Raw genomic sequence first — 15,058 nt, 5'->3', positions numbered from 1 at the left:
CTACTATCCTTCTCTACATGACCATTTAGGTCCCCTCCTAAAAAGGTGCTCTCTCCATTTGGTATGTCTTGGACTATTCCATCTATGTCATCCTAAAATTGTCTCTTAATTCTATCATCTAATCCTACTTGTGGTACATAAGCGCTGAATACGTTAATTATCTCTTCTCCTACTACAAGTTTAATTAATAAGAGCCTATCACTTATTCTTTTGATATTAACAACTTTATCATTTAAATCTTTATTCACTATTATGCCTACATCATTTTTATTATTATCATTTCATGTATACCATTGTTTATGCCCATATATTTCTTTAGCTTCCGGGGAACGCCCTAGCTAACCCTTGCTCATTTCTCACTTTACTCGAATCCGATACAACGTATCGTTTTTGGGGAACGCCCTAGGTACCCTTTGCTCATTTCTCAGTATACTCGGATTCCAGTATAGTGTGTCGCTTTTGGAGAATGCCCTAGCATAAGCAGATATTATAGGTTTATCGGTCTTCATGATGAGTTTTGACAAAATTTTATGTTGGCTGCCTACTTAACACAACCATACCCCTTTACCTGGGCATGAGATGGATTAAGAGAAAGTTTAAGGTTATCACCCTTTTTAGACCATTCAAAATCAAAATTCAAACCATACAAAATTTTAAGAAGTTTAAAAGTCTACTATGTGTAGACACTCCATTTTAAAACTGACAAATTTCATGATTTTCCTACCTTAGACAACCCTTAGGACCATATTATTCCATAAGATCCCTAAACTATAAAGCACCGTAATCCATGGTCCCCATCTTGTGATCCAATATCTTGGCAAATCTAGTGGTTTTTAGTAATTATCTATTCTACCCCCTTTTCGGTCTAATATAAAAACATTTACATGCCTCTTTTAGTGTTAGAAGTGTATGCAATCGGAGAGATAGAGAGAGCCCAGAGAGAAAAACCTTAGGTCAGAGAGAAAACCCTTAGGCCATTAAACCTTAACCAGCAACCTTCAAACTTCAAACTTTAGATCCAAGATAATTATTCAACTAAGCCAAGGCTTGGTCAATAGCAAAGAGAGATATGGAAGATCCACGACGGAAATTACAGCCGCAGTCCTGATACGGGTGAGGCCTCGAAAACTCGGGTTCGCAGGGTCGACTAGCTCGGCCAAGTATGTTTCTATCCCTTATCTAGTTCTTTATTTTATTTCTATTAGATTTAGGTCTATTTCATTGATTTTACTTTAATATTTCGTGCTTGTGATCAATGCTGGCGCTGCCACTGATCTGAGAGCAGATTTGCTCATTTATGAGGAGATCTGATCTTAGATCAAAATTTGAATTGTCCCCACTCTCTATCACTTTTAAGTACAAGTTTATGGGTCGGATCCGAGGGATCTTCCTTTGAATATCTCTCTGATCTTCATCGTGAACGGTTTGGCACCCACTTGTTCAGATCCAAGAGATCTTCCTTTGAAGATCTCTTCGTTGGGCGCCAAATTGTTCACAAAAAAGATTAGAGAGATTTTCAGAGGAAGATCCCTCGTATCCGAACCACAAGCTTGTTTTAAAAGTGATAGAGCGTGGGGTCAATTCGAATTCTGATCTAAGATTAGATCAACTCAGCAATGAGCAGATCTGCTCGCAGATCAGTGGTAGAGCCAACGTTGATCACAAGCATGAAATATTGAAGTAACATCGATGAAATAGACCAAGATCTAATAAAAAATTAGAGAAGGGATATAAACATACCTAGCCGGGCTAGTTGGCCCTGCGAACTTGAGGCCTCGCCTGTATCAGGACCACGGCTGTAATTTTCGCTGTGGATCCTTTGTCTCTCTTTTATATTGACCAAGCCTTCTTGGTTGAATGATTATCCTGGATCTAAAGTTTGAAAGTTGCAGGCTAGGGTTTAATGGCCTCAGGTTTTTCTCTCTTGGCTCTCGCTATCTCTCAAATTTCCTTGGGCTCTCTCTATCTATCAGATTTCGTGGCATACACGTCTAATATTAAAAGAGGCATGTAAATGTTTTTTTATAGACTGAAATGGTGTAGAATGGATATTTACTAAAAACCACCAGATTTGTCAAGGTACTAGATCACAGGATGGGGATCATGGATTACGATGTTTTATGGTTGAAGGATCTTATGGAATAGTATGGTCCTAAGGGTTGTCTAAGGTAGGAAAATCATGAAATTTGCTAGTTTTAAAATGGCGTGTCTACACTATGTATTAATAACGGTCCCCAACTCTCCATATTCTATAATAAGAGAAAATTTTAGGAAGCTTCTTCAAAACACAAAAATATTTTTGATTCTCAGAAATAGGTATAGTTAAGAAATTGAGGGGTTATGGAAGTGTTTTTTTAATTTTGGGGGTTGAAAATAACCCCCATAACATATTTAAACCTTTTTGGGGGTCAAAATTACCTCCTTTGTCCTTTTGGGGATCTTTAAAAATAAAACAAAGTCCCACATCCCTAGGCCCCTGTCCAGGTACAGCCGCCTAGAATGGGATGCCCAAGTTTAGGCGTGCGGTCAGAGGTATCTTAGGCGCGTAGGCGGATTTTTCTTTTTAAACCTTGCTCACTGTAGATGTGATGACCTTCAAAAGAGTGCTTTTTGTCTTAATTCTAAAACCTCTCAGAAAGATTATCGAGCTTGCAATTTGAGCACGCGATGTGACATACCTGTTCCCTGAACATTTGTAGCACTTGATGTTGCTACTTGCACCCATTTCAGGTCGCCCAACTCTCGAAAGAACTCCTTTTTGGTCTTGGGCAACTTGCTGGATGGTCGTTCCAACAGTGCAAGACATCGTACCAGCACATGTCACGCTGCCTTTTCTTCCAAATTCACCACCACGGGCAGTTGCCCTGTTTCCCTTATCTCTCACGCCCACACCCACACCCACACCCACACCCACACTCCACCTATTTGAGCGTCATTTTGCTGAGTTTTAACCCTCGTTGCAAGTTTATAGGCCGCATCAAGGGTCCAATACCACTGTAAAACTTCCATATCTTGAATTGATTAGTGCAGTCCGTCACATCCATGGCAATGGACTGCTCCTACCACTCGATCACAACACTACAGGCAATCACAATGTGAAACTAACCTATCTCCTTGGCGAAAAACATGCCTCTTTAGATATATATAGGCTGTAAATAATTTTCAGGGAGATATTTTTTCCTTTATCGTTGTCCTCATCTTCTCCACGACATGATTTTAAGTCTTCACATTCTTTCTCGCCTTGCTCTCAGCTGTTACCACCATACCGAAGCAGTTTTCTTCAACTTAATGGCAATAATTTTGACCTTTGTATTATTTAACGAGTCTATAAAGTCGTCAGGTTGCAACTTTCCTTCAAAATTAGGATTATCAACTTTTAGATCTATGGATTTTGAGTGCGTCCTATACCTCTGATCATATTCCTCTTCACTCAACTCCTCCCCCGGAGCATGATCATGAAAAGCTTTATACTCAACATTGTCTTGGATGGACAAAAGTTCATCTTGCTCACGATCGATGCCTGAAAGTTGTAAGTTCTTGAAGTTGTTTTCTTAGATCCTCTATCTCTTGATCTTGCTCATCACGAGGTGGATCCATTTGAATACCCCTGCCTCGACCTCTTCTTGCTGCCATAGGTTCACCGAAATCATAAACCCAAGGCCGACAACCAATAAAACTTGGTTGCAACTTGGCAAAACTTAGCATAAAATCAGCAAACCCTAGACTTGGTTGTAGATCCCTAGTTTTGTTGTTGAAGAAAACCTTGGCTCTAATACCAATTTGAGGTAGGAAAATGGAGAACATTTCAATAACCATCAAAACAGTCCAAATGCACAAACAAGAGACCGGTAAACCTTAGATAGGGCTTCTTGTTACTATTTGTAGCCTATTTTTACTATTCACTCCCAAAATACGTTAGAACAACATCCTAGGCCCTTTTATAACATTATAATAAAAAAAGATCAAAACTACCCCTATTTAAGTTAAAACATTATGAAAATACCCTGTAAGTCCCTTCACTTAAAAGAAAATTCGTAATAACACTTTTACCCGTAATAAAACAAGTAATTTTATTAGTCTTCTAACCACTTTTATAAATATCTCCTAAAATCCTGTTTCTCAAAAGAATATCTCCTAAAATCCAAAAAAATATAAAAAATCTTAGATCCCTAAAGAAACTTAAAAACCCTAGAACTTAAATTAAAATATACATCCTTTAAAATTGAATAAAATTTAAAATAAAAATTATATTGCCCGCCTTCAAAAACCTGTATTGTTAAGAAGTGCCTTCAACTATTCTAAGTCATCCATGGTTTAAAAAAATGGATCAGTGGCCTAGATTGACTACCCTAAAAACTGTGTTGGATTGGTGGATCGACAATCCGGATCAGAGAATCGGCCGGATCAGCAAGATCTATTATTAAAAAATCCAGAAAATCAATATAATTTCTTAAAAAACCAGTGTTTTAGGTTTCCAAAAAAAATAATGATGTTGCATTATAATTCTTCATTATTTTACTAAAAATACATAAATATTAAGAACCTATCTCATGTTTGAGTGTTTGTTATCCATTACATTCATTTTATGGTTAAAATGATATTTAAAATGCATCTCATGGCAATAAAATGGATCTCTCTAATTCAAAATTTTATAATGAAAAAAAGAAAGGAATCATACAATAGTTTCAGACCTTTTGATTTGATAGAGAGAAAAAAAGCTATGACCCTCACAATGAGCTATTGTGTTTTATTAAACCAAAATGCCAATCGGGGAAAAAGGTATGACCCTCCATTTCTGCTTTCTTACCACACATGTTTTCGCTATTCTAGAGGTTCTTTTTTTTTTTTTTTTTTTGCAACAATCTCAAATTTTATATTGGTTAAATCATTTCCAAAGTCTTGCCACATGGTTACAATTACAAAAAGAAATCCTCTTCACTACATGAGATTTAGGAAGGAAAAAGTATATGTTGCCAAATAGATAGATCTAAGGTGTAGTAATTAATACGGACAGAAATATAAAGTTTGGAAAGAAGTTAACCGGTCCTCAAAACAAATATAGAATTTGGAAAGAAGAATATGCAATCACATTTTCATGATTTTTTTTTGAGAAGCCACATTTTCATTTCCGTGAAATTGGAATGAGGAAAGTGGATAGAGAAACTAGAAAACAGATTTTCAAGGGGGTGTATGTACTGAAGGTGCCCTATGAATTAGTATTATTGTTTCTTTTTCAGATGTCCCATGGATTATATTTATTAACCCCAAAATCTTTCATCCGGTAGAGTGAAGGAGCGAGAGAAAATTGTCCCACATTAGGGACTTCAAGGAGCAAAAGCCTCTATAAAAAGCTTAAGGCTCATGTACTATAGCATTAGCTTTCCCACTTACACTATGGCATGCTTACGCCTGGTTGGTTGGGGCCATCCAATGGTTGAGGCCCTCAAATCATGAGTTGGTGAAATAGTGAGATTGAGAAATAGTAAGATACAAAATATGGGGTGGGCCACCTCCCCTTTAAAAAAAATTAAAAAATTGCACATAAAAAAATTCCTCTTTGAAAAAAGCTCAAAAAATCGTAAGTAAATAACAAAATTTCGTCAAAAATTCAGTATGGGGCTGGTTAGCCATTTCAGGACAGAATCGACAGGTTCTGTTCAGACAGAGGTGGGCCACCTCCCCTTTAAAAAAAAATAAAAAATTGCACATAAAAAAATTCCTCTTTCAAAAAAACTCAAAAAATCGTAAGTAAATAACAAAATTTTGTCAAAAATTTAGTATGGGGCTGGTTGGCCATTTCAGGACAGAATCGACAGGTTCTGTTCAGACAGAATTAGCCAGCCGGTTCTGTAGGAGAATCAGCCGGTTTTGTCGGAGAACCAGCCAGTTCAAGGGGGGGACGCGGCCAGTTCTTGAACCGGACTGTCTCCAACAATTCCTGATCCGGATTGGGCAATTTCAATCTGGATCGGCGATTTTTAAAACCAAAACTCATCTAAAGTTGATGCCACATCTCAATGCTTTGCTTTTGCACATGAGTGGGTTATAAGATTTTGTTTGTTTTTGCTACGCTAGGTCACTAGATTGTTGTGATTAGAGCAATAGCCAGTGGTGGATTGCCCATCTACATTTGTTTCAGTCTGCATTAGTATATGTACATAAGTCCATGGAAACACTGTGGAGCATGAATATCCCCTTTCCTGGGGAGAGTTTTAAGTAATGTAGGATGTAATTAACTCCCTCAGAATGGCTGGTACATGGAGCATGCATGAATGGGTTACTAGGCTAATTGCAAAAATGAAGCTCGACAAGTTAGAGTCATATATATTTGGTGATCCCATAAAAACTGACTAATCAGTGTCCTCTGATAAAATAGTAGTTCTATAGTAAATTCCAAAAGTTATATTTTAAGAGTAGAATATCATATATATTCGGTGACTCCCTAAAAGCTGACTAATCAATGTCCTCTGATATAATAGTAATTATATAGTAAATTCTAAAAGTTGGATTTTAAGAGTAGAATATCGTAATGGTACTTATTGAATCTGTGATAACTAGGCTTTAATATCACATGAAGCTGTGAAGTAACATTCTCAAGATGCTATGTCTTCATGCATCTGTCGTGATTAGTAAAATGAATGTAGACAATATCATTTCCTATTCAGCAATCATATGATTTTAACATGGTTTTAATTTTTTAATTATATAAATGTTAAGAATGTTCCATGAATTTGTTAGTAATTGTGAATGCTGTGTACCCCATTCAAAAATTCATAAACTAACTGACCTGGTCCTCAGTCTACATCCTGTGAGTTGAGGTATCAGTACTTGGAATCAATACAGCTTTTTATACTTATGACCTGCAGTTTTTTTGAAATAAGTGATTGAGATATGTCTCATCGATGTTCATTTGTTGATGGTTGGAAGCTAATTCTGTTATACTTAAATTGTGGCCTTAATGTTTTGATTAATGTTTTTTTGTTCTATCTTTCTGGGCTTTCTGGTTTTCATTAGTTTCTTCATGTTTGTTTTGAAGTTGAAGTTTATATTCTTTGGTGATCCCTATAGGTTTATATTTGTCTTGCTTCGGTATATTGTTGTGCTTCATTTTGAGAGGAGTATTAAGAGATCTTCTCGTTGACCATTTAATGTTTTATAGCAGTGGCCTCAATTTCTGTAAATACTTTGTGTTAGCAAAACTAAGTTTATAGTTATTCTTAACAGAAGCACCGAGAAGAATTTGAGCCATTTATCGAAGACGATGTTCCTTTTGATGAGTATTGCCAGTCCATGAAACAAGATAGCACATGGGCAGGCCATATGGAACTTCAGGTGGCTTCCCTTGTCACACATTGTAATATCTGCATACATCGTGTAAGTCCCATGGTGATTTCTTTATGGGTTATGTTCTCATTTTCTTTATTAACATTGAAGAGAGAATGGGGAACCATTTTAACCGAATGAGTTTTACTTGGTTTCTATGTTTTTATTTTAGTTGTTGCACTTGTTATAGTTTTGTATAAGCATCGTCTCCTTACTATGGACTGAAGGGAACCTGGCTCATGTTGGTTTAATGATTTACATAGAGCATACGGGCAATCTATTTATTTCCTTGCTTCTTAACTGAATGGATTTTACTTGAATGGTTTCTATATTTTAATTTTAGTTATTGTACCTGTTATAGTTTTTTATAAGCATCATCTCATCATTATGGACTGAAGGGAACCTGGTTCATGTTGGTTTAATGATTTTGACATAGAGCATATGGGCAATCGATCTATATCCAACTATTCAGGAAATAGTTGTATAGCTCATGGCTGTGAAAATTGATGGTGATGTACAAGCCCATTTTGGGGAACAGAAAGCTAGTCATAAGCTACAAGCTTTTACCCAGAATAATACATGTACTTAATCACACGATAATTCATCATTATAAAGAAAATGATAGGGAAAATATCTTTGTATACTCTGTTTTGGTGTACCATTTCCCTATAGACTCAGGGTTTTAAAAATTTTCTGGTGCCATAGGTTTTCTTTAAAATAATCTCCCCCTGAACCCATTTTAACCCTTTTGACTGCTCATTTTTTTGCCCAAACAAAAGATAAAAAGACACCTTTATCTGTCTACTAAACCTCTTTCTCTGTATCTCTTTATTTCTCTCTCTCTCTCTATAATGTCTCTCTCTAGAGAAAGGTTTAGTAGATAGATGGAGGTATCGGTTTATTTTAAAGAGAGAGAGTTTTAGTTTAGAGAGAGATCGAGACGTCATAGAGAGAGAAATAACTACATTTTATAGAGAGCTTTGCTAGACTGATAGAGGTGTCTTTCTAGTTTGTTTTCGCCAAAAACGAGTAGTCAAAAGGGGTAAATTGGGCCCAGGGGGTTAGAAGATATGCTTTTTAGAAAACCTATGCCGTCAGAAAGTTTTTAAAAACTAGGTCTATGGGTAAATGGTACACCAAAAGAGGGTGTACAGAGATATGTTTCCAAAATGATATTTCATGAATGCAGTGTTTATGAATTAATCGATCCTTCCCTGTGGAAGAATTTGAAGGGTATCTCTTATTCTGAAGTGAATCCTCAATTAGACCTTGTGATGCCTTTGTGCTAAATCCCCCACCTCTATCCTGCAGTACGGAATTTACAGTTTTCCCCAACGATTAACTAATTTCCATGGAAAATTAACTTTCTCATTCTATGTCATTCATAGAGTTTCTCTCAATCATCAACACTTCTAGTCATGGTTCAAAAAGTCGGTGCTTGGGAGGCCTCACTGCCTAACATTGGGCCTTTATAGCCCAGTGCAGGGCAGTGACCCTGGGCTGGCGCCGAAGATGCTGATGAGGGCAGAAAATGTCCTCACCAAAGGGCAAAGATGTAATTCCCCCCTTTGAAAAGGGGGAAGTAGTATTTGGGGGCATGTTTGCTCCCCAAACTCTATTTGTGCCCCAAAACTACATTTAGCTCAAAATCAATTTTTTTAAAAGATCGAATTCAAATTGAATTCGAAGTTTTGGATTTCTTTCGTAATCAAAAGGAATTTGACCCAAAATTTTATGGGGATTAATCAGGAATTGAGCTTGGGTCAAGGCGGTAGTAGCTGGGTTTTCATAGCACTACATCTCAAGTTCCATTCCTATGTAACCTTGCTAAAAGGAAAAAAAAAAAAAATTTTTCGGGATTAAAGTGGTTGCAAATGAGAGCTTTGGCAATCGAAAGTGACTAATTCAAGCCTAATTCGACCGGTTTTTGAAAGGTTAATGAATTTAATTGTTTATGTTTAGGATTTCGTATTTTTTGTAAGTATTGTGTTATTTTATGCTTTTTTTTTAATCATTTTATTGTGCTTATTTTGAAGTTTGGTGTTACATATATGATGAAATTTCATGAGTGTTTTTTTATGGTTTGCTATTTTTGTGATTTTATTTATGTTTGACTTTGTTTCTAATTTAGAATGCAAATTTGAAAATTTATAATATGTTTATGGTTATGTTTGACTTTGTTTCCAATTTATAATGCAAATTTGTTAATACACTCTATGGCGATGTTTCTAATATGTTTATAGTTATGTTTGACTTTGTTTCCAATTTATAATGCAAATTTGGTAATACACTCTATGGTTTGGCTTTGTTTCTAATATATAATGCAAAATTGAAATATTACTCTATGTTTGGCTATACAATGCAAAGTTGAAATTTATAATATACTTTTGGCTATGTTGAGCTTTGTTTCTAATTTATTATTCAAATTTGAAAATATTACTCTATCTTGGCTATGTTTCTGATTAATAATGCAAATTTGAAAAATTATAGTATATTTTTGGCTGTATTTGATTGCTTTTGGCTTTGTTTCTAATTTGTGATGCAAATTTAGCAATAATGAAAGTCCCCCCTTTCACACTCCCACCCCCCAACCAAAAAAAATAAAAATAAATAAAAGATGGGCTTCCCTTGTCTTCTTGAACATTGCTTCCAGTACAACACATTCTAAATGTGCTCCATTGGATGCTAAGTAATGCTATAGTCCCACTATGGAGCCGCATCTGCTGCGCTACCTCTGATCCAAAATCTATGGTTTTTAACTCCAAACAGATTCAAATTTTCTATTAGATGTCAAAGATTGGTTCTTCCACTGAATATTAATATTTGTTTGCTTGACTGATAGTTCACTGCATATTCAGAGAGATAGGGCTTTTGATTCAAGCCTAGCTCTGATGCCATTTTAGAATTCTGAATTCTCATTTATAGATTATGTTATTGTAGGGATTTATCCCTGATATAAAATGTATAAATGATGCAAAAACCCAAGTACCTTACACAAAGGACTGTGTAAAGATAGATGTATGCATGTCAACAGTGTACACCCATTTTTGACAAGTTTACTTGGGTCCTAACTTATGATAGTGGTCCATGGAACCAATCTGGGTTTAGGGCTTGCCCAACACTTGTAGTGAATGAGCATTAATGAACCCGTTATCATTGAGCGCCTTGGTTAGGTGCCTCGATCTTACCCTCCGGGTCGGGTTGACCTGGTGGCGCGGTTCCGGGTTCGAGATGGACCCGGGACCTGAGATCGCTCTCTCGAGAACGGTGTGAAGAAGACATGGGCAGGAATACCAACTGATGAGAGAGGAATTAGGGTTGCAGGGACTCACCTTGTGTGGGTCCGTGACGCGGTCGGGCTTCTCGCGTGGGTGCCCTCTTAGATCACGAAGAATGCCCCCTGGCCTGTGGCCGGTTTAGATTCACCTCCCTTGACGTGTTTTCTTCTTTCCTACAAAACACACACACATTAGAGTACAGATAAGTGGGTCTGAGGACCCCACCTTGTCATAGGGTGAACGCACACATGCGTGTGTGCTTTTTAAAAAAATCACATAAAAGAGCCCATGTCAATTGGACAGCCTCACGGCGTCTCTTTGACTAGGGACTTTTGATAAGATCTTATGGTAAGGAAAGAAAGAAAGGGGTGAGAGAGGAAATGACAGAGAAAAGGAAGAAGGGTTTGAAGGTTAGTATTTCTTTCAACTAGTCCTTCAGAGAAAAGTGGGACGGAGGTTGGCTTGGATTTCACCCAACTTTCAGAGGCAATGAATGGAAATTTTTGTGGAGAGAAGAAGAAGAAGAATGAGAGAAATGATGAAGGTCAGCTTGGCTCTCGTTGAACCTTTAAAAAAAAAAAGAATGAAGCCGTTTGGCCCGACGGCTAGACGGGCGTAGTGACCAGACTAGCGCGACAACTGGTCTGGCGCAGCAGCTAGACTGGCACGGTAACTGGACCAGCACAACGGCTAAACTACTCGACGACAAGACTGGCGCGACAACTAATATGGCACAGTGACTGGTCTTGCGCAGTAGCTAGACGAGCACGGTAACTAGATGGGCACACGGCTAAACTACTCCACAAGATTGGTCCTGGCATGGTGACTAGTCTGGCACGACAGCTAAACAGGCACGGTAACTTGTCCGGCACAACGGCTAAATTGCTCGACGTCAAAACTAGCACGGCAGTGCAAGGCTCAACCAGCTCTCTAGTCAAATAAGAAAAAAGAGAAAGGAGAGAAAGGAAATCGTGCTTACCAGTGTGTGCTGCTGTGCAAGGCAGAAAGTGAGAAGGAAGAAAGATAGCGCTCCGTAGTGTTACTGCTGTGCACGACAGAGAGAAGAGAGATGAGAGGTGGAGAACGTCACATTCGGCAGTGTGCACTGCCGTGCACAACAGTCAGAGAGAAAAGAAACTATCACGCTCGGCAGTATGCACTATCGGGCGCAACAGACAGAGAGAAGTGAACGTCATGCTCGACATTATGCCCTGTCGTGCGCAACAGACAGGGGAGAGAGCGTCACGTTCGGCATTTGCTCTGCCATGCGCAACAGATTGAGAGAGAGAAGAAAATCACGCCCGGCATTTGCACTGCCGTGCGCAATGAACAGAGAGGGAGAAGAACGTAACACTCGACAGTATGCACTGCCGCGCGCAACAGATTGAGAGAGAGAAGAAAATCACACTCGGCATTTGCATTGTCATGCGCAACGAACAGAGAGGGAAGAGAATGTCGCGCTCGACAGTATGTACTGTCGCACGCGATAGACTGAGAGAGAGAAGAAAATCATGCCCGGCAATTGCACTGCCGTGCACAACGAATAGAGAGGGAAGAGAACGTCGCGCTCGGCAGTATGCACTGCTGCACGCAACAGACTGAGAGGAACATGAGACAAGCAAGAAGCAAAGAGAAAAAAAAAGAGAAGAGAAAGGAAGGGAAAGAAGAAAGAGAGAAAAGGAAAGAGATAAAAAAAAAAAAAAAAAGGAAAGAAGAAAGAGAGAAAAGAAAAGAAGAGAGAGAAAGGAAAGAAGAGAGAGAAAGGAGAGAGAAAGAAGATTACCTTACGCCCTGGAGTACCATCGAAACCCTTCTCTCTCCTCTCTCCCTCTCTAAGACGTGTCCAAAATCTCAAGCAAAAAGTAGAATTTTTATTGATGAAAACTTGGGTCCTTTTACATGAGGTGCGTGCTTGTTTATATAGAAGTCGGGCCCAAACATGGGTGTGCAATTAAAAGTTGACCTAATTGTTAAAAATTAACAATTAAGTGAATTAAAGAAATTCTAAGAAAATGGGGCAAAGTGACAGTTTTGCCCCAGCACCAACAATCCACGAAATTCCAATTGAGTCCCTGCTGTGCCCAAGAACTCTTGCGATCTTCTCGGGTTGGTTCGGGGTCTTTCCGGTCTCTATTCAGCCGAAAGATGATGTTTTTTCTTGATCGGCTCGGGAAGACGGTTGTTTTGATACCATTTTCGAGCACGGATTAGGTCTTTGGGCCATGATCACGAAATGCGAAAATCATGATAAACATGCGATCGTTTTTTAAAGACTACGGCCATTTCTCGGGGTTTTTTGATGATTTTTTCTTTGAATATCAACGAGCAAGTTGTCGCGAGCGTTTGGCGACGAATGTGGCTTGATTTGGTGCCCCGATGACCATTTTCCATTTTTGATCTTTTGGCTGGAATTTGGTGGCCAGAAAGTGAAGCAACTTCGTACTCGTCGTGCGTCGAATCTGACCGTCCATCACGAGCGAGGTTTGGCTCCGATGAAGCCTTGAACCTTGTGCTCATAATGGGTCTGATTTCGAGTCGATCCGACGTGCGAGCGTCATGATGCGGCCACTCGATCGAGATGCGCTCCTGATGGAAAACCTGCAACCTTGTCTTGAATCGCGATCTTTTCTCTTGTTCTTCTCCCACCTCAGGCATGACATGGGTCGTGCCACATATCAAAATGCTCGGGTCGACACGATGAACGTGCCCATAAAATTTGAGCTTGATCTGGCTAGGGATGAGAGAGATATGACCTTTCAAAGTTGAGCCCGAAACCCATGAACACAGTTTCCAGGGTGCATGGTAATAGCGTGTGACCTATCCATTTCGGGTAATTTGGCCATAACTGGGTCCAGGAACGTCTGATCAAGCCGAAACTTGTCGCTATGGGTTTTCGGATATTCTGGATACAATGGCGGTGGTCCCACGGTTTTTGACGCTCTGGTGATAGGGCTGTAGTTATAAAGTCCATTTCAGGGCGATAGAGGTTGATTTTCTCGAAATTATTCTGCGTCTGCTTTGTTTTAAACTCGTCGGATTGCGATGAAACTCAGCAGGTGTTCTTAGGAGACCTTTATCAACATTCTTAAACCTTCTTGGGCCATTCTGAGACTGTTGGAAATTTCGCTCTTGGATCAGGGCTTATTATCCTATGGCTTCCATAGTTCACAGGCATTTTGGTACCTGCGGACCTCGGTCGCAAATTGCTTTTCTCTTTATTCGCAATGGAGATACAAGTGTTAAAAAATACCCTTAAACACGCCTATGTAGTGGCCCTAGTCTTTTATTCCAATATTGTAACCCTTGGAAATAATTTGATGCAAGATATTTTATCAAATTTCCTTTTGTCGGAAACTGTGTTCTACAAAGGAATTTCTTTAATTCTATGTTTTGCATATTGGATCCTCTAAGTGTTTATTGTGGGGTTTATGTGTCTCCATATCTTATATATGGGGTTGCGGCTTCCATAAAACAATGTAAAGTTATGTTGTTTTGGAAGCTGTGGCTTCCCATGGCTTCCAAAATAGCGCAACACTTTTCATTAATTAACATGGGAAGTGCTCCACTACCAACACAGCGCAGCACTTCCCATTAACAAACATAGGAAGTGCTACACTAATGGAAACACGACCTCCAGTAATCAGGCATGCCCTTGAAGAACTTGCAAACTTGGCGTGCTTATCTACTTAATCGGGACATTTTTATTTTCATATATTCCAAATTCTTCCTAAACCTCTTAATTTGTTCCTTGTCTCTTGCAACCTAGACATGAAGAAAGCTAGTTGTCACTTAACTACAAGTCATTAGGCATGAGATGATACTAGCTTTATGTGATAGATTGCTCTAGATATAATTCATGTAGAACTTCACTGTATTGATAGCATAGTTGCTAAAAGGCTGACTTCAATCATCTATGTCTTTGAGTGGTAAAAACTCTCTTATTTCATCTACTCTTTTTCAGTTGCTAAAATCTCTTAACTGTTGAACATGTAGCTAGCTTGTTTGTCACACAGTACTTTAATTATTAAGGATTGCTCGTACCTTGCTTCAATGCAGGTCATGTCTCCTCGCTGGTACATACGAAATTTCTCAAGTTCTAGAACTCATATGGTTCATCTGTAAGTATCTGAGACTCGGTTCCAATTTGATAATTAGATTTTGCGACTGTAGGAGTTTTCTACTTGTGGACTATAATGATTCATCTCTGAGACCTTCAAGTCTTAAATGGATTTTAATACAAAGTTTTGAAATTCAAGTTGTTTCTTAACTGTTGTAAAATGCCAAATTCATTTAATATAGCTTCATTTCTTTCTTTCTAATTTTTAGTTGGGTTTTTGCGTTTCAAATTATATTGTTGAAATAATATGTTAAAACGGATATATTTACTCCATCTTGAAGTTGCATTTGCATTGAGTCGCGATGCATCCATTGCATGTCGGTTTACCAATGGTATGGTT

The 15,058-nt window shown here is 38.4% G+C and overlaps 1 protein-coding gene across 4 annotated transcripts in view; it reads left to right on the top strand.

Moving 5' to 3' along the window:
- LOC18440302 (SEC-C motif-containing protein / OTU-like cysteine protease family protein) overlaps positions 1 to 15,058 on the top strand; it is a 44,924-nt gene that overhangs the window by 15,602 nt on the left and 14,264 nt on the right. For all 4 annotated transcript variants that reach the window (XR_016047104.1, XR_016047105.1, XM_011627306.3 and 1 more), the window contains exons 4-5: positions 7,225 to 7,374; positions 14,658 to 14,719. Coding sequence is in view for 2 of the 4 variants with exons in the window: in XM_011627306.3 (XP_011625608.1) it covers positions 7,225 to 7,374; positions 14,658 to 14,719 (212 nt within the window). In the remaining 2 variants the exon portion in view is untranslated. The remainder of the gene's footprint in view (positions 1 to 7,224; positions 7,375 to 14,657; positions 14,720 to 15,058) is intronic.

The sequence above is a fragment of the Amborella trichopoda genome, chromosome 13 (assembly GCF_054954075.1).
Source record: "Amborella trichopoda isolate Santa Cruz 75 chromosome 13, AtrichopodaSantaCruz75HAP2 v2.0, whole genome shotgun sequence".
NCBI classification, from domain to species: domain Eukaryota; kingdom Viridiplantae; phylum Streptophyta; class Magnoliopsida; order Amborellales; family Amborellaceae; genus Amborella; species Amborella trichopoda.
The sequence above is the reverse complement of the archived record's forward strand: the minus strand, read 5'-3'. Positions and strand labels throughout refer to the sequence as shown.